We start from the raw sequence: 25,803 nt of genomic DNA, 5'->3' as shown, positions 1-25,803 counted from the left end.
TATCGTTAAAATATGTGAATGTAATCTTTTGTAATATTCATTTACTGATATCAACTAGAGCAATTAAAGTTGGTCAACAAGCAAGCAAGATATACCCTTGGTAATCGCATCCATTTGCACTACCATACAAACCCAAACCTTCACAAAACTAATAAAAAATGGGGGTTTTAGTACATTAGCCTATAAACAATCATTCATATAAACAATAGAATTTGTCTCAAGCTTTTGACTTTAAAGATTCCAATAACCAGACAACCGATAAATTTGTTGGACATTACCATGAGGTATACATTGTCATCTGATCAACCAAGCATGTAGCTCCTCTCCTCTCCATACATTCGCTTTGTATGGAAACAAGATTCTTCCAGATCACATTGAAATTTGGAAACATGTATTGAATTAAAACTTTTGGCAGTATTCTCCATGGAATCACAATTTTGAGATTAATATGGGATGCTCTTTATATCGTTAAAATATGTGAATGTAATCTTTTGTAATATTCATTTACTGATATCAACTGGAGCAATTAAAGTTGGTCAACAAGCAAGCAAGATATACCCTTGGTAATCGCATCCATTTGCACTACCATACAAATCCAAACCTTCACAAAACTAATAAAAAGGGGGGGTTTTAGTACATTGGCCTATAAACAATCATTCATATAAACAATAGAATTTGTCTCAAGCTTTTAACTTTAAAGATTCCAATAACCAGACAATCGACAAATTTGTTGGACATTACCATGAGGTATACGTTGTCATTTGATCAACCAAGCATGTAGCTCCTCTCCTCTCCATACATTCGCTTTGTATGGAAACAAGATTCTTCCATATCACATTGAAATTTGGAAACATGTATTAAATTAAAACTTTTGGCAGTATTCTCCATGGAATCACAATTTTGAGATTAATATGGGATGCCCTTTATATCGTTAAAATATGTGAATGTAATCTTTTGTAATATTCATTTACTGATATCAACTGGAGCAATTAAAGTTGGTCAACAAGCAAGCAAGATATACCCTTGGTAATCGCATCCATTTGCACTACCATACAAACCCAAACCTTCACAAAACTAATAAAAAATGGGGGTTTTAGTACATTGGCCTATAAACAATTATTCATATAAACAATAGAATTTGTCTCAAGCTTTTGACTTTAAAGATTCCAATAGCCAGACAACCGACAAATTTGTTGGACATTACCATGATACGTTGTCATCTGATCAACCAAGCATGTAGCTCCTCTCCTCTCCATACATTCACTTTGTATGGAAACAAGATTCTTCCATATCACATTGAAATTTGGAAACATGTATTAAATTAAAACTTTTGGCAGTATTCTCCATGGAATCACAATTTTGAGATTAATATGGGATGCCCTTTATATCGTTAAAATATGTGAATGTAATCTTTTGTAATATTCATTTACTGATATCAACTGGAGCAATTAAAGTTGGTCAATAAGCAAGCAAGATATACCCTTGGTAATCGCATCCATTTGCACTACCATACAAACCCAAACATTCACAAAACTAATAAAAAATGGGGGTTTTAGTACATTGGCCTATAAACAATCATTCATATAAATAATAGAATTAGTCTCAAGCTTTTAACTTTAAAGATTCCAATAACCAGACAACCGAGGTATACGTTGTCATCTGATCAACCAAGCATGTAGCTCCTCTCCTTGCGACACACAACGTTTTCCAATTGTTAAATGAGAGATCACAGGCTACATCAATGTCATCCTTGTTTGTTGTTTATCTTTCCTGAAGAGGTCAGAGGTTTACAACCCAAAAGAAGACAAGAAATAATACAAAAACTGAAAAGATAAATAAAGACAAAAAATGAAAAAGAAATCAAGTTCCTACCGTGAGCCTATTTAGATAGTTCACTCTCATAGGTCTTTTGTATCTCCCCGAGCAACCAAGCTTCAAAATACCATAGACACCCAAAACAATGAATATTATCCTAGCTATTTTCCTCTTCCTAACGCCATCTTCCTTCTCCTTTCATGGGGAAGAAGATCATCAAAAAGGCTGCCTCCAGGGTCACTAGGAATACCCTTTATCGGCCAAAGCATAAGCCTCCTTCGAGCCATGCGTGCCAATAGGGCTGCAAACGGGCCGGTCCGGTCCGGTCCGGCGATGGACCGAAAATTTTCGGTCCATTATTTTTCCGAACCGGACCGGACCGAACACCCAAAGGGACCGGACCGGACCGATAGCTATCGGTCCGGTCCGGTCCAGTCGGTCTACCCTCTTTTTTTTTTTTTAATAATTAATAAAAAAAATTTATTTAAAATACTAAATTAAATTAAGTGACTTATTAATGTGGATTATGTAACAAACTCAATAAAAAAATATTTTATATGGTCAATGATAATAAATTAGATGAAAATTATATTATTAATTTATATAATTACTATATAATTAACTAATTGATATTATATATTTATTAATTCATAGAATATTAACAAGTGTTAATAGTATATTTAAAATTTTATATTGTTAATAGTGATAGGTTAAATGAAGATATATATAAAATATTGTTAATTTATAGAATATTAACAAGTAATAATAATATATTTAAAAATTTATATTGTTAATTGTACAATTATTATATATAAAATATATATAAAAAATATATTTTTTTTAATTTTTCATTCGGTCCGGTCCGGTCCGAAAAAACTGTGGACCGTGGACCGGACCGAATGATTTCGGTCCTCTAAAATATGGACCGGACCGGACCGGTCTAAGTCTCGGTCCGGTCCGGTCCGGACCGAAACGGTCGGTCCGTTCGGTCCGACCGGACCGTTAATCACCCCTACGTGCCAACACTGCAGAAAAATGGCTAGAAGCAAGAATCAGAAAGTATGGTCCAATATTGAAGCTAAGCCTCTTCGGCAAACCAACAATGTTCATTTCTGGGCAAGCTGCAAACAAGTTTTTATTCACCAATGATATCGGCAAACTTAGTCTATTCGGATGATTTTGGGCGACCGGAATATATTGGAGCTGAATGCTGAAGATCACAAGTGTGTCAGAAGCGCATTTGTATCATTCTTAAAACCTGAATCATTAAAGCAATATGTGGGGAAGATGGATAAAGAAGTCAGGAGACACCTTGAGATTCATTGACAAGGTAAACAAGAAGTCAATGTATGAGATACTTATTGAATGCGGCTAATAAATGTGTTATTTCTCGCTTAATAGATTGGTCCTTTTCCAAAACGTCATTATCTTTCTTAGTTCAGCCGAAAGAAAAGGGAAAATTCCATACTACAAACAGTAAATAGCCTTTTACAAGGCAAGTGTACTGAAATCAGAACATGACTTACTTTAGAATTTCCTCAACTTATGAGATACTTAATATATTTGTGTGTGTGTGAAAGTGATTTCACAATTTTGTAGTCCCTGAAGTACACATTATGTCTTGCTGAAAGGTGTTGCCCCTAGCGAAGACCCTCACATTTGACATAATTTGTTCTATTTTATTCGGGCTTGAGCGAGGAGGTCGAAGAGAGGCATTTTTGTCTTGCTTCCAAGATATGGTAGAAGGAATGTGGTCGGTCCCAATCAACTTGCCCTTCACACGCTACAACTGCAGCTTGAGAGCAAGCACAAGAGTTCAGAACATGCTCAAGGACGTCATACGTGAGAAGAGAGTGGAACTTGAGCATAAGGCTGCTTCTCCTCACCAAGACCTCATCATTTGCCTGCTTAGCATCCGCAACGAGGACAATGAAGAAGCACTTACTGTGAATGAGATTGTACACAATGTTATGATCGTCATGGTTATTGGATTTGATACTTCATCTGTGCTGATAACTTTTATAATGAGGCTTCTGGCCAACGAACCAGCTGTTTATGCAGTAGTTGTTCAAGGTATACATAAGACTCTCTCTCTCTCTCTCTCTCTCTCTCATACAATTTTAAAATCGAGATAAATTTGAATGCATGGAGATGGAAGAACACGGAAACTTCATTCACCATTAGGAAAATCAAATAAGAGAAATGGTCTAGAATGGTCCAGTTATGTAGAATCTTGCTCATATAAGACACATTAGTGGGCTGCAAATTAAATTTTGCAGAGCATGAAGAGATAACAAAAAGCAAGCTTTCCAGAGAGTTCCTAACCTGGGAAGACTTGGCCAAAATGAAGTACACCTGGAAAGTAGCAATGGAAACATTGAGAATGGTTCCTCTTATATTTGGTGGCTTAAGGATCGCCTAGAAAGATATCGAGTTTGGTGAATACCTAATCCCTAAAGGGTGGCAAGTGAGTGAAATCCCATTTCTTGATTTTACTCTGCTCTTGATCTCTTCTTTGCTGTTCCAATATAAATTTCCCTTATACAATTATGGAATTGAAGCCCCTCTATTTGTGACATTCAGATATTCTGGACTACACCAATAACACATACGGACGGTAGCATATTTCCAGAACCATCAAAGTTCAATCCAAGTAGATTTGAAAACCAATCGGTCCCGCCCTACTCTTTCGTTGCATTTGGAGGAGGTCCACGAATATGTCTAGAATACGAGTTTGCAAGAATCGAAACCCTTGTCACAATTCATCACCTGGTGACTCAGTTCACATGGAAGCTATGTGCAGACAATTCCTTCTGTAGGGATCCCACACCAGTACCAACTCAAGGACTGCCGATCCAACTTGTGCCAAAGAAACAACTATATTAGCTCTACGAGATCGCTAGTATTGTAACTAGAATAATGCCCGTCTTATATACCACTATAAGATCTTTAGTACTGGAACTAGTTTCGTGCTTTGTCTTTTACAGCATTATTGTTATACATCCTGATTGCATAGAGTACGCTGTTACAAAATTGGCTCAAATATACAATCAAGTTCAACTAATGACTAGAATAAAGTCCAAACTTGTAAAATCACAGCAACAAACCAGCAGTTTCCACCTGTTTAAGTTGCACTAAAATAAAGTCCAAACTCGAACAACTTGAGTTCCAAATACAACATCCCATAAGATCAAGGACACTGCGGGAACGAAGTGGAAGCTTCTGTCCCCATGGTTGTTTGTAACTTGACCAAACAATTTTCTGTTTCAATTTCGTTTAGGTAAACTCCAGACTACTAGAAAGAAACACTAATACTATGGACATAACGAGTCATCCTCTTGCTTTCATGCATATTGTACAACAATTCAATAGTTGATATTGCTGATTAAAAGGGGAAAAGTAGACTACCGTCTGATCACCATATTTACAACTGGGATTAAAAACGAAAAAAATACATCCTTCACATTTGGATCAGTTTATACCATTGTATCAAACAATACTATACAGTAGTCCTACCAGTGAAGGAGCCTGGCATGCTATCATCGTCGTGTATAAAATTTCCGGAGTATAAGAAAAAATGACTTAACAATTCTGTGGCCTTGAGTATTTAGGAGGCAGAGATGGACATCTTTCGTTCATATGCGGGTATGCTTCCATGGAATTGTATCCAGGTAATTCCATTCGATACTTCCCTCGAATCTGACAAAAAGGGAGCTTCACATTGTCCCCATCATTGCACCATTTTGGCAGCCGGCTTGAATTACTCTCAAAAAACTTGAGGTTATAAGCATCCTTTATCTGCATTCGTGGCAGAGAAATAAATTAAAATATAGAAAGAGAGTTTACTTGCATATTACGTAAAAAATACCGTCTTGAATGGGCATTCACATTATCTATGACACTCTAATTGTCATTTTGAATGTTTTAAAGCTTACTAAATCCAAACCGGAGAGGAGATAAAAGGGGGTATCATCTACCAGTGACATAAGATATCTGCACATACAACCGGTACAACAGCAGATTTCTTATCATTCAGATGCTGTATATAATGTACTGTCTTCTTCTTTACTTGTATACTTATTAACCCAACTTATTGAGCTTATGCAATAATGAGATTTTACTCCAGAATATAAAGGAATTTATTTATTGACAGACTCACTGTGAACTCGGTGACTTGAATATAGCTGGCAATCGGATCGAACAACCCTGCCTCCTTATACATTTCAAGAATGAAAGCAACGCATGATGTCGACTTCCCATCAGCGTAAAGCCAGTCGTCTTGTTCGGGTATAGTCAGCAATTCATCAAAAGACGACCCACGCTTTTCAACTTCTACAAGAATATCAGGAAGACTAAGACCCTGCATGGAACATGAACCAACTCAGATAATACAAGAATCATGAATAACAATGAATTTTAAAAATGATGTCCATTTTTTGCTCTCAATTAATGATCTTGGTCAATGGCTTGACTTCTAAGCAAACCTAAAAAAGGAAGGAAAATGTAGAGAAGTTGATATAACAATCTTCTAGCCATCAGATCTAATGGTTAGGAGGGTTTAGATTTGGCCATAATATCTATTTTTGATCCAAGGAGGTAAGGCATGACAGGACTTTCAAGGTAACAAATTCCCTTATGGTCTACAGTGACAGGCTTGTGTTTTTCAAACCACTTACATCTAACTCATTCTTTAATGCTAGGCTATCTATCTTTTGCATAAATATATTTCATGGCTTCAACTTACACCTCAATAAGCTAACCTGACAAAAGTAGATGAAGGGCTGTTATGATACCTGAGTTCCATACTTTATTTCTTTGGGCCTCAGCTATTATTCTTAATCGGGCTAGTTTTCATGATTTTCTTGTTTCCTTTTCTAGCTCCTAACTGTCTCTGGTATACTCCCTGTGTACTGGGCTATGCCTTATTACTTGGTTTAATAAAATTTTATTTCACTTATAAAAAAAATACCTGAGTTCCAAGTCGTTTGTTCAAGGCTTCATTCCACATGTTAGCAGCATATTCAGGCTGTATTTGATTCCAAACTGTCATTACAGAAGCAACCTGTAGAATTACTTTTGACAGTTAGAACCACTAACTTAAGCCAAGACTACAAGAAAGGTACCATTTCTGAGATTTCTGAGAAACCACAATGCTTTGAATTAAATCTGCCAATCGTTATCCTATTAAAATATACATACCAGGTGAGCATCCAACGGAGGTGGATAGTTCCTGTCTATAGTGTCTATCCAACTAAATATCATATTATGATAACCATATGGTTTGCCATCCATGCTCTGAGCATACTCCCATGCAGCAGTCTCGTTGAACTTTGCTCTTATATCAGGATGCAGCGGAAGCAAAGCAATATGGGGATTGGAATCATCTTTATTCAGCTCAAAATCCCACCACTCATCCCATGGTAACATGGCAATTACATCTTCTCCCTACAAAAAAAAAAAAAGTAGAGATAAAACACTGGCACATTAACTCCAAATCCTAGTTACATAAAAGTAGACCTTATATAAGATACTAGGCTATTTGTTACTTATCAGAGAGAGAGACGGATGCTCAGCTAATAAAAAAAAATTAAAGAACAAAGAAAATGAAAAAAATAAAAACAAAATTGGGTACACACCCAAATATAAAAGTTTATAAATTAGGCGTACAATATTGCCTAAACTGTTTTGTTGGTTGCTTCCAATCCTTGTGATTGTCAGCTGGAAGATCATGCCAGGATAGCAATGTCAGAGATGCTTTCCCGTAATCTACTGAAAAGAGATATACCATAAATTCCTAAATTATATTTAGAAGAAAATATCACAAAAATATTGATATCAAGGGATATCTGTAAAAAAAAGCTGCATGCTACAAGGAAGACCATGCTATAATTTTGTTTCATAGTTGCACCTTTTCATTTTCATGGCCCGATTCACCAACCCATAACTTTCCTTCAGAATCCTTTAAGCAAACAGCGGAATGACCAGCATATGCTCCACTGACCCACTTCTCTAGAGTCTCAAAACCACCCCATCGGCCACGAATTTTGGATATCGCAAGGAAATCGCCAGATTTAATATCATCAACACTGATGTTTGTCACCCAGGGTTGAGGACGTTGCTCAAAAGATGCCCCCATGTGTTTCTTGAGAAATCCGATGTTAGAGTTCTCACCCCATCCAGTATTTGTAAATAAGGGGAAGACATCCCATAATGCTTGAAGAGTTCCCAGCATCCCTGCTTGCATGAGGAAGATAGAGACTCCCCTGTTTTTCACCTGATTCAGGTAGAAACTAAAAGCCACGTCTACCGCAAAATTCATGCGCAGAAAAAAAAATTAGTAGATGAAGTTTTCAATAACAGAAAGTGGCAACTTACATATTCGAACTCAGCTTTCCCTTGCCACTCTTTAAACTCATATGTATGCTCCCGAGATATAAAATAGTAATCCCACGTCACACGGTATGGAGTTGCAAAGACATAAAGATCCATGCATGTCCAACTATGAGCATTGCTTACCTGGACAGGCACAAACATAACTCTTAACGATTTATTCTTTCATCAGCTAAAAGACAACCTACAGTGTTTGAAACAGCATCCCATATCATAATCAGGAGACACTAGCAGAATGAGCAGCATCGAAGCAAATGCCTTTCAATGAGAAGCAGAAAAACCTCGACGTATCCAAGAAACCACTGCCAAAGTAAGTACCTTTTGGACCACAAGTCCTCGAAAGATTTATGAATATGATAGAACTCAAACACATTTATATGATGCAATGCTATGATGTGTTTAGTCTCAATTACACCCTGAATCATAATCGAAACTTAAACCAGCTACAATCTAATTCCGGACGAAGCGTAACTCCAATTATAATTTATGTATCTTGCAAGCCACGAACCCTCAGACTCACCCATCAGAGTAACATCTATACGAGTTCGACTCAAGACCAGCAATAAAGTTCAACAACTACAACAACCGGATAGTCACAATTCCGAACTCCAAGAAAACTAGCTAAATTCAAGAAACCACGCAGGGAAAAAAATCCAGATCAAGTTCATCCCACACCTTGACCGGAAGGGTTCCACCGCCAAATTCGACAAATGGCCAGATACCGATACTCAAAAAGTCAAGAAAGCCAACACAAACCAAAGAGCCAGGAAAAGGGGAAGGAACAAAAATAAAGGTCAGTGAACTCAATAACCAGACCTTGATGTGAAGGGTTCCACCGCCAAATTCAGAGCCGCTCTTGTTGTGGAACTCGATCCAAGCCCTGTTCTCGTAGAAGCACGCGCCCTTCCACTCCAGAGTGTCGTTTGGGGACGAAGCAGCGCCCACGAAAGAGGGCAGAAGGTCCACTGGGCTATGGAGCGAGTTGAGGATAGGCCACGAGACTTGTCTGGGCAGCAGAGGGAGAACATCCCGGGGGCAAAATGGCAACTTTGCCGCATGTAGAAGTAGAGAGAAGAAAGAAACCGCGGTAAAGAAGAAGAAGAAGAAGAAGGAAAGCAAAGATGGTGAAGGAGCCATGGGTATGGGAGAGAAAGAGGGGTAGAACGGGGAAATACTTAATCAGTGACAGATGGGGTTGTGAAGGAATCGATTCCTCCCACGTTCCCCGTCTCTTTATCTCTCCATGGAAGACAACTTTTACTTTCTCCGAATTGCATCCTTTTTCTTATATAGTATATATATTGTTGTGTTGCCCTTTTTATTTTAAGTACAAACTTGTCTAGATCTTCTATTTTTAGCCCAAACTCGATACCAAACATCATGATTTTGTCCTCCTTATTTCGTCTCTATTAGTGTTTCTGACATACAAAGATCTCCAAAAAATTGATGATGATGATGCTACAGCATTATACAGTGAGATTATGACTGATTTTTTTAGCTTCCAAAAGGGTTGTTGGTTGGCGGATTCATGATTCCTCCCCTCTTCTTATTAAATCATGTTATCCATAGAGGGGTTGGGAAATACTTGGGATAAAAGCCTGACCAAGATTAAAGAGTCCAGTACAATTTTTGTAAAAAGGGCTAAAGGAATTAGGGTCATTGGTCCATAGGCCTAGAGGAGAGCGAACACCAACAGTGACGGCTTGGCGATTGCAGGTGGAGGGGTTGGAGGAGGAGGAGGATGCTAAGAGTAAGGGCGTTTGGCAAGGAGGAAAATAATAGCTGCCACTTTAAAAATATTTTTGGGAAAAAAATGGTAATTAGCATTCCTTTATTTTTCTTTATTTAAAAAAAAAGATGGGATGAGGGAAAAGCATGCAAGTAGTGTAGAAATGGATTGATTTTAGTGTTTACGTACTACCATTACCCACTCTAAATTTGACATTCGGATAATGATATTCGATAAATCATGACATTTCTGAAGGTCGTGGATGCTGTAGGATTCGAATATGCCTCACCTGCACTATTATTAGAAACAATACTCCAATAAAAACCCCTTTTTTTGGGACCTCAGCACCCACACCATATCGTCAGAAGTCAATCCAATGGCTCAGAATAAGGCCAAGTTAATGTTAAATGGACCACATGCAAGCTTGCTTACCACTGGGATCGGCAAACGAAAGCCAAGGACTTTTGAGTGTCAAAGACGTCCAAGAAAACCTTAACAAAAGTTTGATCCAACACCCACGCCACAACCTTTCTAGACACGCACACTCTATGCTCACCACATCGTACTCTTGTTCATTCCCCTCCACAAAGCCACCAGCCCCTTCCGCAGCCACTATTCTATGTTGCAAGTCATTCATATAATTAAGTCCGCCCTCCCCTTAGGCACTAGAACTGGGACTTCTTCCTCGACACTACTTTCCAATGTCAATCTTAGCTCAACACAAGTACCCTTTAAGCTTCCGGCACCATGTCTACCGGTGCCACCGGCCGTTCAACCGCACCCGCGTATGTTGCTTGGCCGCCACCACCACCACCGCCAAGCCAAGGCGTAACTCTGACCAATTAGTCATGGAGCCACGGCTCGATCCCTCACCAGCCTCTGTCACAGATCCTAACCGTCCCGTTCTCCACGACCCGACACTGAAATCAACATGGTCTCATCGTGCATGGGTGGCAAGTGGGTGCACCACGGTGCTCATCTCGCTAGCAAAAGCAGCAACGGGTGCAGCAGAATCACACCTATGGCTCGAGCCCATTTTAGCAGGCTGGGTCGGTTACATTTTAGCAGACCTTGGGTCCGGAGTGTACCACTGGGGTATCGACAACTATGGCGGAGCGTCTACTCCATTTTTTGGTGCCCAAATAGAGGCATTTCAAGGTCACCATAAATGGCCATGGACGATCACTCGGCGCCAATTTGCGAACAACTTACACGCCCTTGCTCGAGCAGTGACCTTCACAGTGCTCCCATTAGACCTTGCTTTCAACGACCCAGTTTTTCACGGATTCGTGTGGGTGTGCTCGGGCTGCATTATGTTTAGCCAGCAATTTCATGCTTGGGCTCACACCACAAAAAGCAAGCTACCGCCACTGGTGGTTGCATTGCAAGATGCAGGGCTGCTCGTGTCTCGTTCTCAACATGCTGATCATCATCGTCCGCCTTATAACAACAACTACTGCATCGTGAGTGGGGTTTGGAATGAATTCTTGGATCGACAAAAGGTTTTTGGAGCATTGGAGATGATGTTGTTCTTTAAGCTAGGGGTGAGACCCCGATCATGGAGTGAGCCCAACTCTGAGTGGACCGAAGAGAATGAGATCCCTCCTAAAATTAAAGCCCACTGACTTCCTCTTCTTTTTTCACACGGTCGGGTTTTCTTGCTAGAATTTATGATCCATTGTTTGTGGGTGCATGTTATTGCAAATTGCAATGCGATATATGTAATTTGTGGATAGACATTTATTCCCACAGTGAAGGCCGTTCAAATAAGCAAAATGCATCGTGACAACTTTTTTGTTTAATTTTTTTGTAAGTTGTCGTTTAGAGACATTGGTACAATGAGACCATCAACATGGGCAGAACCATATATTAACTAAGACCAAAAGGGCAACATCATCAGTGTTGTTTAGGGAACTTGATACAACATCGACGATTGCACAACCAAAGCGCGACCACCTGTTTATTTTTTGCATGACCTGAGTAACCTGTTTTTTTAGCTAAAAAGAATGAGCACAGCCCAGATAACCTGAGAAAAAGAAAACTAATCTCAAAAGTTGTAAGTGTGGAGCCAGTTAAGACAATTAGTTATCCAGGGGACAATCTCACCGCATCATGAGCATGTCTACGTCTATCTAACTGCCTCTATCGGGTGGTAAGGGCAAAGAGAGATATGCTTGCTCATGGGGAGAGACAGAAGTGGCAAAGATGATTCCTTCGATTGGACCAACTGGTACTAGTACTACAAAGTAAATGATAACATATCACTTCCCTCCTTTATCCTTAGGCGGTAGCCTAACAGCCAACAGGCATTAAGCTGCGGTTGTTTGAATATCAAGCGTTCAAGTATGAACTACTGAAGGTGAGACCGACAATACACAGGGGAACCAGTACCAGCGTTTACCATCTCTGTGGCCATCATCGATCATTGCAAGACCTTCCTGCAAAAGCAACAAGTTTTTCTGAGCCCCATTGATCCCACTATACATACATACATATATATATATAATAAAAATAAAAATAAAAAAGGAATCGATAGTCAAAACATACATCTAGTAAAGTATCAAGGGTATCGATAGCACGGCCGGAGGTCCAAGAGGGCCGTCTCTCAACTTCATCAACAGTCACAAAGCCTCGAGGCTTAGCAAACGTGAAAGGTTCAATAAAAGAACTAAAATTTAAAAAAAAAAAAAACAGAGAGAGAACGCCAAATGTGGGCATTTAAGGACAAAGTTTAAAGGAAGAAAAAACATAGAAAACTCCAATAACCTGAGCAAGCTCTAAAATTTCATTATGGTCTTTATTTGACTCAGTTGGAACAGAACGAACAACCTTTTTCTTTCCAACAGAAATCACCTCAAAACCACTACCCAATACCTGGAAATAATGAGCAGGATGCTAATATTACAAAATCAATAAGCTTGCCGAATCAGAAAAATGCACAGTAAGTACAGAACTTCTAATTACACTTAGAATGCAACAATCATGGCACCACCATAAGCTCAAAAGTTAATGAAACTCCAAAAAGCAAAAAAAAAAATGCCTCTGAAACCACAAGGGTAAGAGGCATACCCGCAGTTCAACCGCCAGATAAAAATGTGGGCCAAATGTAAGCATTTAAGTAAATGCACCTAAAGTATAGCAGCCATACCTAGAAAGTAACTCCACCAATAATTTTGTCATACTTCAATGAAGCATATAGCCTCTACCCATAGCTATCTATGCTGATATTTGTGCGAGAAGAGATGTTCCCGTAGCTATCTATGCTGATATTCCCATAGCTTCCTTTGGTATCAAAAACAGGAAAGCAATTGGAATGAAAGTGCAGAGAACTTGAACGGCAATGCCTAGGAGAAGGTTGTCAAAAGAACCAGAAGAGATGTTCAAAATTGAAGCCAACCCAGCACTGACGAATGATCCCAAAGTGGATCCCAAGTTTTTTATTGACATAAAAAGCGCAAATAGAGTTCCTTCAATTTCCGGAGGACAAAGCAGATCAGGAATGGCATAAACCTGCAGTTCATGAAGCATAGTCAACATTATTAAGGAAAATGGAAGTTTCACAAACTTCATGTGTGGTTTCTACAACTAAAAAAACAGAGGAAGGCTGAGTATGTCAAAAGTGTGTCATACTTGAGTTGATTGACTGCATCAGCAAGAGCAGATCCCCAGAGAACCATGATCCTATCTGATATTCCTAAGGTAACATTCATTCGAGACACTAGCACAATATCTAGGAGACTCAAGAGAGATAAACCAATATGAGCCGACCTGCATAGATAATGATCAAAGCATTATTCACCAAATTAGTCTTAAAAGAAAAATAAGGGTTTTTCTGCCATAGAAATACAAATTGGACCTTGTAGTACTTACACGAGGATTCTTTGTAACTTCATTTTCTTGAAGTACTTGTTATAAATGAAGGTTCCAAGCATGAGGCCTAACCATCCAACAACACGTGCTGTCCCCAAGAAAGATGCTTCCAAGTTAAATAACTCTGTCTGGTAATAGAACATCACTGTTGAGAGATTTGGAACAGTAACATGTGCTAGGAAAAACCAAGTCATTGGTCTGGGATTTTACGAGAGCAAAGTTGAAATCAAAAGTAACCTTGATTAGAAAGAATGCAAAAATCCATAGAAGAAAAATGACAAGCATAACAAGTCTAGGGTATCAATTAGATTGACAACAAGGAGAAGTAACAAATTAACAATGTGGAGGCACATTTAAACTGCACTTCCACCAGGTAGATCTAAGGAAAACTTGATCCTATAAGATGATTTAACCACCCATCCTGGAGGCTATCCTGGACCATGCAACACTAAGTATTTGAGTGATCACGATCATCTCAATTGACTGCCTTAAAATGGCAAAGATCCTAGAGAGGAACTCATTGGTATGTGGCATGTAACCAAACCATCATGATATCAATCCATTCAGTAGGAAAACTTTCTTTTAGTTACCTCAAAATGATTGGCTGCTTAAAAGCATGACACAAACTGTAAGCAGCTTTTTTCAGAGAGTGGAACCACTGTAATGCCAAGGAGTCACCTATTTCGGGAATCTGGGATTCACGAGCGTCAACTGCCTGCCTTTTTGCTGTTATTTGTCCTCTTCTTTCTCCTTGAAGTGCTGATGTTGGACTTCTTTTCCAATAAATTATCGTCGTCCAGAATACTGGCATTCCCATTGACCATGTGGGACTTTCTTGGATTATTAAATAAAGGCGACAGTTTACTGCCTACAGAATTCTCCTCCACCAAACCACAAGATAGTAACTGTATGGCTGGAAGTATAGTAAAAAGAAGAAAAACTGTATCTATCTGCAAGTTGGCTAATGCAAGTCCTCCTAACATACTCCCACATATTCCTCTCAAAGCCATTGCCAACCAAGATATTGACTGGAGGTCTCCAGCAAATGAGGTCCCGATCCAGTGTAGTTATGAGATCTTAGTCTTAACCTATATTAGATAATCAATACCTTATACCAAATCAGATAGACATGCTTGCAGCAATAAAAGGTAGTTTTCTAAGCAAAATATTAACATACTGGTACCAGACAAGCACAAGATATAGCTATTGTCTTGGGAATGTTCAGATTACATTCCACCGTGCAAAATCAATTAGAGAAGTCTCATATTGGACCTATCACTATCATGCTGAGTCCCCAAGATAAAGGGCTCGGAAATTAAAAAGTTAAGATTGTATGGAAATTAAATCTTAAGCCATTGACAGGTAAGCTAGTGGGCTAGTCAATATGCACTCGAATTTCACCTATAGATAAATGGAAATGAAACTTGAACTGTGCACATACTGCTCAAACCTTACTGCCTCAGCTATCATTGCATCAACTCCGACATCTGCCATGGCTGAGCCCAGATTCTACACTGTTAAGAAGATCATGAGGTGCCATGCGGAACTCCTCAGGGTTGCATTTAGGCCTAAAATAAGCCATGGCACAAGAGAGAGCACTGTTGCAATCACTAAGCATGGAATCCTTTTTCTTCCTTTAATAGGGATACAGTCCGACAGAATTCTGCATATGAGATAAACCAACGGATTCCCCAAAAAGATAATCAATTAAATTATCCATAAGGCTGCTTTCTAGCACAGCCCTCCATCCTACCATAAATTTAGAAGTTTGATTGCCTCTCCAGTTAAATTACTGTCTTTTATTTGTTATACACATTTATGTATGATGTGCTCCTTTTTCTTAATCTTTTTCAAGGCATATATATATATATGTGTACATGCTTGATTGTGATTTTACGGAGATTTTATATTTTATCTTGATTTTATATATATATATATATGTACATGCTTGATTGTACTCTCTTCTCCATCTTCTTTTCTATTATATTTTATTTTCTATCACTTAGGGCTGATTGAAATTCCCATGAAAACCTTCTTTGTAATATATGCACAGTATTTACTTATCAAAAGGAACATATCATGTCTAGTATTTTGAAATGGATCCGCATTGCTTTGCCTAGCCATTGAATATCCTCATGAACACACATACATTACAAGTTTAAAAGTCAACATCATACACATCTGCTGATATCATATTTAAAATTTAAATAAATCGTTCTGATTTTGTATTTTTTACTTGATTACATATTGCTTTTATACCTTAAATTTCTCTAAGGCCAAGGTCGAATCAGTTCATCTCCAATAAATGCGAGAATGCTGTAAGAACTACATTATAAACATGAACCTAAATATCTTCACTATCATCAACCTCCACGCTTTTTAGCACAAGATTTTGAACAGATATGCATGAGTGCGTGCGTACGTGCATATGTGCGGCTTCAAGTGGGTGTACTGAGTAAAAGAAAGATCCATACCCATACAATGGTTTAATGCTCCACGGAAAAAATGTTATTGAAGACACAAACTGGGAGGCCGAGGGTGATAACTTAAGCCTATCTTTCAGCTGGTAAGAAACTGCTGTCCATACAAAGGATCTGAACCCCTATATTCACAAATTAATTGTAAAATGTTGGTGAGAATTGAACATAAGGTGGAAAGGGAAGTAAAAACATAAACGCTCCAGGAAAATTACTCCTTCGGCTCAGGCACAATCTTGCATCCCAAACAAATTCAATTAAGCTACAAAACTGACCCATAATCTCATTATATTAGCGCAAACACAGGAGTTTGATTTATAGATAAGAGAATTCCAATATTTTCCCGTGAAAACAGAAAAAATCCCAACAGCAATAACCAAGTGCCCAAAAATAACTTCACAAAGAACCAACGAAAATCACCTGACCCCGAAACCCAAAACTGTGAATGCAAAGATCTCCGACTCCCAGAAACGGCATCAAAAGGGGAAAAACAATGGATTCTCATTTCGTGATAAAACCACCGCATTTAGCTAACACACACACACACAGAGATGAAGAATAGAACCCGAGTGAAGTAAATGAAGCAAATGAGCCAAAGAAAGGAAGCCCCAAACGCAGTCTTCAACTGTTTCGCCCAAATTATCATCTTTCCGAATTCCAACCCTCACTTCTCTCTGTCGCTCTGTTGTTCCTTTTTTTGGAATGGAATTCGGAGGGGGTGGCTGTTTTTTTGAGTTATTTCATTTCGTCCTTTGTTCTGTGTCGCCATTTTTGTAGGGTATATATACTACTCGACAACCTCTTCAACGGTTTCAAAATTATCGTTAATTTGAATCATTTGATCGACTGTTTTGTCCCAGCCGCGATGATTCATGAACAAGTCCACTGCTCCATTTAAAACTCTCCACGTCAGCATCCACCTCTCATGGTCTCAGCCGTTGGATCATTTCACCTTGACTTTTTTATCCTGTAATTTATTTTTATGTATTTTTTAATCATCATAAATATTTAAAAAAAATAAAAATTTATAATATTATTAAAAAATAATTTCTTAATCATTAAGTAAAAAAAAAAAAAAAAATCATTTGAGACAAAAATTCAAAATCCAAACTCGGAAGCTATAGATTTTTTTTTTTAACACCGACTTTTCAATCATAAATATATTATAAAAAAATAAATTTATAAAATAATATAATTTATTTTATAATAAAAATAATTTTATAAATTAATATATGTAGATTTATTTTTATATAATTTTTTTATAACTAAAATATTTCTTTTTTATATTGTGATATTATTTTCCTGGATAACTCTTTTCGCATCATGTCTTAAATATAAGTTTAAAATACGAAAGTCTCCTGCAGCACATTTAAGAAAAAAGTAATGGTTTACCTTAAGAAATTTTATAAAAATAAATTTATTAATTGATGTATTTTGATGTATCATATTAGATTGTTAAATTAATTTTATTATAAAATAAATTTAACGTATCATATAAAATAATATCAATTTATAAATTTATTTTTATAAAATCTTTTTATAATTATAGTATTTATCTTACTAAAAAATAAAATTCATCGCAAAAATATAGATTTAAAAAAAAAATTATCTTCATCATCCTCACGCTACATATCATATATAATTTTTTAATTTGTTTCTATTATCAAATGTGTTCTGTACGTGTATGGATAGTAGAATGACTTAATTAATTTAAAAATAATAAAACAAAAAAATTAAAAAAATAAAAATATTTGTAATGTGTAGTATGTAATGTATGGAGAGGATGACTAGAAAAACTCTTTTTAAAATGAACTAATTTCTTCAAAGATTTGAACACGACTTGGACGTCTTAAATTTGTATAAGTTATTTTTCAAATTATATTATCCTTATATTTTAAACTATTACTCTCAATTAAATCATTGATTTTCAAATTGGACTTTAAATTATAAGTATTTTCTTATAAAATATCATGATTCTTGTCCTATTTCTTAATCGAAACAATATCTTAACGAGGAGATTTAAATTGTGAGTTAAGTTGAGAAGAAATAATATGAGAATTAAAAGTTAAATAAAATATTATTATAATATAATATTTTAATATAATTTTTATTTTGAGATGTAAAAAAATATAATTATTTATTATATTTTATTTTAAAATTTAAAAAAATTATAATAATTAGATAAGATAAGATGAATAGAATCATACAACGTTTTAAAGTTTTTGAAATAAAGAAAAAATGTCAAATAAACCCAATGTTTAAAGGTACACAATCTCATCTTATTTTCACTGTATTAACGAGGAATCTTCAATTTTAATCATTAGATTAATTGTAAATTTATTAAAAATTTTAAATAAAATAATATTATTACACAAAATTTTCTTTTAGAAATGATATCCTTATTATTTTATTAAAAAATTGTAAATGGATGGCTATCATTGCTCTTTATTTTTTTTTTCCTTCCTAAAAAAATAGATAACTGCGACGTTCTGTATGCTATTTGTTCACCCCTCGGCGACGTTTTGCATACACATGTTTCCCCCCTCAGCGACGTTTTGTATGCACTTCTTTTTATGGGCATCCGTTTTGTATGCACTCACAACTGTATCGGAGCAGCGGTTTCATCCATTAAAGCAGCTCGGAGAGACGCAGCAAGGCAGGAAAGTGTTTTCAAGAACTATTTTGGTTCACTTGGGTAAGTTTTTTCAAGAAGTTTTCTGACGATGTTATAGACTTCACTTTCTTGAAGTGTTTGCAGAAAGTAATTTTTGTTCAGTGCGGCGTCGTGTTTTTGGTACGGTAGGAAGTATCTTTAGGAAATGTTTTGGTTGTTTTGCAGCAACGCACACTTCCACCTTTCTCTGTAGCAATGGTTTTGTTCTGCAAACATAAAAAGGGCAAGCTTTTGCAATTTGTTGAAGCTGTTAAACCTCACTAAAGATGAGAGAAACCTCCATTTTTCCGCTTCGAAGGAACCAAAAGCTTCGAGTCCAGCAGAGCCTTTCATTTTCCGGAAAAACAGACACAGGATATGGCAAAGAAGAAAGGAAAAATTTTAACGGAATCACAATAACCCTTTGCCTGTTGTACAAAATAGAATCCATTTTCCAACCTTCTTGACCGCCGACAATGACTGAACTATCAGACAATATAATTGAGCTTAGAGAGGAACTCATGGTTTCACCCATGGGTGACCATAACCCAACTTCCAGACCAGCCCGTTTTCTAAAACCCTCCGCGGTCTCCATAAAAGGACCAATCTTTGAGCTTCCTTCACGCTCTCCCTCTTCCCTACCACCCACTTTCGAACCCTCAAAATGGCCTCTGAAGGTCAGATTCAACGGCTGGCGATACCCGCCAAGAAAATGGAAAAGTTGGGTCGATTCCATGTGTCCTAAGTATCAATCTTTGTGGAAGAAAGCCGGCATATTTGAAGCTATAATGAATTCTACGTACGAAATCGACGTGAACCATGATATTGTTATTGGTATTGCTGAAAGGTGGTGTTCTAAGACCAACACATGTATTTTTCCTTGGGCAGAAGCAACGCTCACGCTGGAGGATATAATGGTTTTGGGAGGTTTCTCAGTTTTAGGAGAATCTGTTCATAGCCCCGTCGAAACCCAAGAGTTGAAAGAAATAGAAGCGAAACTGATTCAAGCGCGTGTTGAAGCTGGGAGGAGTAAAGCTCGCAAGGCCTGCCCCCAAGTGTGGATGAAGATGTTCATGAATACTAAGAGAGAAATCGAGCATGAAGTATTTCTTGTTTTCTGGTTGTCAATATCATTTCTCCCCAACTCTAGGTTGATCAACAAGGATTTTTTCCCTATTGCTATTCATCTCGCTAAAGGGACTCGAATCGCGCTTGCCCCTGCAGTTCTTGCTAGCATTTACAGCGATTTGAGTCTGTTGAAAGAAGCCATTGTTGCATTGGACAAAGACGTGGTCGAAGTAACCTTCCGGTCACCGTATCATTTAGTTCAGCTTTGGGCGTGGGAGAGATTTAGATCATTGCAGCCAAAGCCAAATCAGCTCATATATGGTGACCCGGTATTTGCTCGCTGGCATAAAGTCAGAAGTGTGGAAGTTAAGAATGTGAGGTCGGCTCTAGACTCGGCTAGGGAAAGTTTTCTTTGGCGTCCTTACGTTTCATATACATTCAATTTGAATTCTCGAAAACTTTATGGAGAAAAGGATATCTGGGTACCGGTTAATACTAAATTGGATGAAGAAATGGAGGCATTGGTTAGATATTTTAGGGTCTCCGAGCTGGTTGGGCTTGGCTGTATAGAACATTACTTCCCACACCGTGTTGCAATGCAATTTGGAATGGATCAAGATCTCCCGGGCTGTGTTGCTCAATGCAGTAAGGATCATAAAATTGCCTGGAACAATTATAGTAAGCGCCCGAGTGATGCGAAATTGTATGTTCCATCCTGCCTTTCTAAGGGTGAGGTTACCACTCGTTACTTGAACTGGTGGAAACAATCAATATTAGGTCAGGCAGTATGGGCTCCAACGGGTAAAGATGGTGATGTTTTGCTTGGTTTCTCTCCCAAATTTAACAAGGTTAAAGCAGAGGACTCTGTTAATGTATATAAACCAACAGTGCCAAAACAAGTAGCACAGGCATCAATAGGAAACAAGGGAGATAATGATGCTGATGTTCCACCTGGTTTCTCGCCCAAACGCAACAAGGTTGAAGTAGATAAATCTATAAAGGAAGATAAATCAGCAGGTGGAGAAATGAGATCTTATGGCATGCATGACAATCTAGGTAGAAGAGCAGACGGTGTTGGTGAGCCTTTTTTGGGCCAATCACAGAGCTTTTCAGTGATGGATGGAGCTGTGAAAAAGACGGAGTCAATGATGAGAGACGGGGAAAATATTAAAGTTGAAGATGCTGTGAGAGGGTTAGAAAGAGTCATTGATGGTCCAGGTGAGAGAAAGGCAGAAAGTCCTGTTTACAACAGGGTGAGCATCCATGGTAAGGGAGGAGAAGGTGGCAGCTATACACATGAAATACCTGGACTGGAACTTGAAGCTCGGATTACTGAGCTTGAGAGAGTGATTGCTGAGCTAAAAGCGGCTAGGTCTAGCTAGCTACAGGTTTGAGGAAATACCAACCAAACAAAGCTGGTCTGCTCCATTGCTCTACAATGAAACTGCTTTGCCTCAGTTATATGTCCTATTTGCATTATACATGGTTGAAAGCTAAGGATGAAATCAAAGCAAGTATTTTGGTCCTTCTACTTATAACAGAACCTGTTTCACTAATTAGAAGCCTCTGGCAGTGATTTAGTGCTTTAGTCTTTATACCTCTGGAGAATGATGTGCAAGTCGTCACTGCATATTTTCTGCAGTTTGTTTGCTGATATCTGTTCGGTAGATCAAAACAGAAGTAACTATCACAAAAACGAGACTGCGGGGGCATAAAGAAGTACGAGGGAGGGAAAAACAAGATAAGTCAATTTTCTGTTTCTTCGCTGTTTTTGGAACACTAACGGTAAACAGCACCATGATGTCAGATCAGACAGACATTGAACATCATTATGTCATATGTTTTGAGGGCTATATTACTCCGAAAATAAATGTCATGTCCGCCTTAAAAAGTTTAATCGCCCGACTGTACAAGATGCGTTAGTGTAGACTAGCTCGACCTCACCTTTCTACGACTCTAGCTACAAAAGAGTCGCCTCTACAAATACATTTTCATATTTTTTAGGTGAATTTTTTTTTCAAAAAAAAGGAATGATTTATACAAGTCTCAATAACAAGTTCCACATAGGCTTTTATAAAAAAGTAAATCCTATCATAAAAAAGTATAATTTTTTTTTCTTTTTTAATGAGATCTATATTTTTATAAAAAACATGCATAAGATTTATTTATTTAAGATTTGTATCAAATATTATTTTGCGGAGACAAAAAAACCTTCGTACGCTCTTGTAATTTCAGCTATTGTAAGGCGAAAGTATCATTTCTCTTCAGACACATTTTAAATTTTGGTGAGCATATATGAATGGCATTTATTCACCAATCACCATTATTTATGCATTAAGATATGGTTAGGATAGTGAGATGAAATTAAATGGTTCTAAATAAAAGTTAAAAATTAAATAAAATATTATTTTTTAATATTATTATTATTTTAAAATTTGAAAAAATTAATTAATTTAATATATTTTGTATGAGAATTTAAAAAAATTATAATGATAATATAGAAAAAGATGAAACATTTTTACAATCTAAATTGGGCCTAAAATAATAATAAATAAAAAAACACAAAATCATAAATTATTATAAATAAGGCAAAATAAGATGGAGAGGCAGTTGAGCAAAAGATTGGTAGCTGCTGTTTCTTCTGAACATATATAGAAAATTTGACTCGGTCATTTGCCTATCTGGACTCAATGGATTGTGAGGAAGATAAACCAAAACAAATTAATATTGTGGAGAGTTTTCCTTCGTTAATTTCCTGGAAAAACCAGGTTCTGGTTCTGGTTTTTCAGGGATTAAGACAAATTGATAGCTAAGCAGATTGGTTTCTCCATTTCAAACGCGTTTTGTTGTGCCGACCTAAAGTCTTCACGGTGTAACAAATAAATGCAAGATTTTGAAGATCTTTCGAATTTGGTGTGGTCAGATTGAGATTGAAGTTGTGGAGAAGGAGAGGAAAATGGCCGGCTGTTTTCAATGTTGCATGCCACAAGAGAAAATCGGCAGAAACTCATTAAAAAAGAGCATTAAGGAATACAGGGACACAAAAACTTTAGCCTCCTTCACTAAGCTCTCATTCAAATCAGGTAAATTTTTCACTTCAAAATCTGTTTTTTTTCTCCTCCACAACAAAAAAACCCATTACAGCAATTGAGTACTAGGAAGAAAAGGGGTAAAATTAAAAGAAAAAGAGAATTAGGTTCATATTCCTTAGGCTCAAGACTCGCTAAATGCAATGCTACCTACTACAACGGATAGGTCCAACGAGGACATCGAGAATTTAAGAGAAGTAAATTGTAATATCTAATATGATAAGGATAAGAGTAAGTAGTGTATAGGATCATGTATTACTTATGAATGAGAAGTTATTGCTCTTTATAAAATTTTAATAAAATTCTAATTATATCAATGATTAGTCTGTTTAAAGTATAGGTCATGTAATTCTTTTATTATAGCGTTACATACTTTGGTGGATCGATTGATAGAAGGAATAGGTGACGGAGGAGCCTCCCCCTCTTAGAACAGCACGGGAAAGGAGAGATGTGTCAATTGGTTTTCCTAAACTCATCAATCACGTAGGCAATAATCTGAGATTTTTTTTATTTTTGAAGTTTTGCATTTTTAAGTGCGGAATATTTGTTAAAGAGATTTCACAAAAATAAACCTGGGGACTCGGTGTTCTTGGAACAGCATTTTTCCCCTCCACATCGAATGGAAAATGTAAATTTGAACATGCTTTTATATTGCAGATAGCAGCAGGAGACGGTTCATAACGGAAGAGATAAAAACGATTGGAAAGGGAACTATTTCCGCTAGAGTTTTCTCTTTCCGTGAGCTGTGTGTTGCTACTCAAAACTTCCACTCTGAGAATCTGCTGGGTGAAGGAGGCTTTGGGAGGGTGTACAAAGGGCGAATTGCAAGCACAAATCAAGTATCATATCATATCAAATAATCATGTTTAGTTTGTAATGATTAAAATTCAAATAAAAACAAAGATATACAAAAATTCAGTAACTTTTCATGTCTCATCTCACTCAGGTGGTTGCAGTTAAGCAACTCGACAGGAATGGATTCCAAGGGAACAGAGAATTTCTTGTGGAGGTTTTGATGTTGAGTCTTCTCCACCATCCTAACCTTGTCAATTTGGTTGGATATTGTGCTGATGGGGATCAGAGGATTTTAGTTTATGAGTACATGCCCAATGGTTCCTTGGAGGATCACCTTCTCGGTATGCCCGATTTTATCTTCTCTATTCTCACATGTTATATAGAATATTTTAAGCAGTAATCTATATATAAATGCGAGCTCGCTTTCCCAGCTGTAATGGTATCTGAGCAACTTTTTTTTTTTTTTTTTATGATACACAGATATAGCTCCGAACAGAAAACCTTTGGGTTGGTATACCAGGATGAAAATTGCTGAAGGTGCAGCAAGAGGGCTTGAATACTTGCACGAAACAGCTGATCCACCAGTGATATATCGTGATTTCAAAGCATCAAACATACTATTGGACGAGAACTTCAATCCAAAGCTTTCGGATTTTGGCCTTGCAAAGCTAGGTCCAACTGGGGATAAGTCCCATGTCTCCACCAGGGTGATGGGAACCTATGGCTACTGTGCACCCGAGTATGCTCTCACAGGTCAATTGACAACAAAATCCGATGTGTACAGCTTTGGAGTGGTGTTTTTGGAGATAGTCACAGGAAGGAGAGTCATTGACAATACAAGAGCAACAGAAGAGCAGAATCTAGTTACTTGGGTATGCCTATTATATTCTAATTCCCCCCCCCCCAAAACAAAAGCTTTCTCAAGCATTAGGACTGAATTCAAAAGCTTTCAATGTTGTGATGATCATCGTGCTCCAATGGTTATTTTTTCTGGCAATATTCCTTTTAGTTTGACATCAAAGTCTCAATCCTCCAAGGTAGCAGTTTGGCTGTGCAGGAAAGCATATAAGTTGAAGCCTTAAAATTGATGATCCAGTTGTTCTTTTTGCAGGCACAACCACTATTTAGAGACAGAAGGAAGTTCACGTTAATGGCGGACCCTTCGCTTGAAGGACAGTACCCAGTAAAGAGTCTGTACCAAGCTCTAGCAGTTGCAGCCATGTGTCTCCAAGAGGAAGATACTACTCGGCCTCTAATTAGCGATGTCGTTACAGCTCTTGAATTTTTATCCGTTAACAAGAACGAAGAGGCTGGTGATCAGAAAGACGAAGCCAATTCAGCTTGTCCCGATAAAGAAGAAAGCAGTGGAAATATCAAGTCTGGTAGCTAGACCATGGTATTCATGAATCAGGAGAGTGTAAAGCAAATGAGAAAAAAAAAATTAAAAAAAAAAATTGCAAATGGTTAAGCTTTTGAACCGTTTCATGAAATCTAGACACGTTGCAGGTGAGCTGCACTGTAAAAAAAGAAACATAATTTGAATTCAACCCGAATGCCAGTTATTCTAATGTCATTCTTTTCTCGTTAGAAAGTGTTATAATCAGAGGAAAATTTCGTAAATTTATAAATTAATATGTCTTTTATATGATATGATGGATGTAAATAATTTTATCTTAATTTATACTACACACTACATAGGTAGTATAATTTAAGAGAAATGATAATTTAATTAGAAAGATAAGTTTTAAATTTTAATTTAAATCTTACAAATTAAATTATGTCATCTAAATAATGTGTAGTATAAAAGCCTCTAAATAGCAATATTCATTGAATTTATTTTACAATAAAAATAATTTTATAATTTAACATACCATATCATCAATTTATAGATTTAATTTTGCAAACTTTCTTTAAAAC

The 25,803-nt window shown here is 37.1% G+C and overlaps 4 protein-coding genes and 2 pseudogenes across 4 annotated transcripts; 4 read left to right on the top strand and 2 right to left on the bottom strand.

The window, feature by feature from the left end:
* The first annotated feature begins 1,960 nt into the window (after nucleotides 1-1,960).
* Nucleotides 1,961-4,701, top strand: LOC108983951 (annotated as a pseudogene).
* A 359-nt stretch (nucleotides 4,702-5,060) lies between these two features.
* On the bottom strand, nucleotides 5,061-9,459 carry LOC108983926. Its single transcript, XM_018955721.2, has 7 exons — nucleotides 9,022-9,459; nucleotides 8,191-8,331; nucleotides 7,724-8,089; nucleotides 7,015-7,260; nucleotides 6,785-6,877; nucleotides 5,975-6,175; nucleotides 5,061-5,613 (listed from the first exon to the last, which is right to left on the bottom strand). Exons 1-7 carry the CDS (start codon nucleotides 9,340-9,342, stop codon nucleotides 5,398-5,400), a joined length of 1,584 nt encoding a protein of 527 aa, XP_018811266.1. The 5' UTR covers nucleotides 9,343-9,459; the 3' UTR covers nucleotides 5,061-5,397.
* Nucleotides 9,460-10,409: 950 nt separating this feature from the next.
* On the top strand, nucleotides 10,410-11,811 carry LOC108983937 (fatty acid desaturase 4, chloroplastic). The gene has a single exon (XM_018955731.2). It carries the CDS (start codon nucleotides 10,636-10,638, stop codon nucleotides 11,557-11,559), a length of 924 nt encoding a protein of 307 aa, XP_018811276.1. The 5' UTR covers nucleotides 10,410-10,635; the 3' UTR covers nucleotides 11,560-11,811.
* Nucleotides 11,812-11,909: 98 nt separating this feature from the next.
* LOC108983946 lies at nucleotides 11,910-17,050 on the bottom strand (annotated as a pseudogene).
* A 2,093-nt stretch (nucleotides 17,051-19,143) lies between these two features.
* Nucleotides 19,144-21,832, top strand: LOC108983917. The gene has a single exon (XM_035687426.1). The coding sequence runs from the start codon at nucleotides 19,411-19,413 to the stop codon at nucleotides 21,382-21,384; it is 1,974 nt and encodes a 657-aa protein (XP_035543319.1). The 5' UTR covers nucleotides 19,144-19,410; the 3' UTR covers nucleotides 21,385-21,832.
* Nucleotides 21,833-22,728: 896 nt separating this feature from the next.
* On the top strand, nucleotides 22,729-25,518 carry LOC108983909 (probable serine/threonine-protein kinase PBL23). Its single transcript, XM_018955703.2, has 5 exons — nucleotides 22,729-23,085; nucleotides 23,749-23,930; nucleotides 24,038-24,227; nucleotides 24,367-24,758; nucleotides 24,998-25,518. The coding sequence occupies exons 1-5, from the start codon at nucleotides 22,959-22,961 to the stop codon at nucleotides 25,274-25,276; spliced, it is 1,170 nt and encodes a 389-aa protein (XP_018811248.1). The 5' UTR covers nucleotides 22,729-22,958; the 3' UTR covers nucleotides 25,277-25,518.
* Nucleotides 25,519-25,803: the final 285 nt, after the last annotated feature.

Source organism: Juglans regia, chromosome 2 (genome assembly GCF_001411555.2).
Source record: "Juglans regia cultivar Chandler chromosome 2, Walnut 2.0, whole genome shotgun sequence".
NCBI classification, from domain to species: Eukaryota; Viridiplantae; Streptophyta; class Magnoliopsida; order Fagales; family Juglandaceae; genus Juglans; species Juglans regia.
The sequence above is the reverse complement of the archived record's forward strand: the minus strand, read 5'-3'. Positions and strand labels throughout refer to the sequence as shown.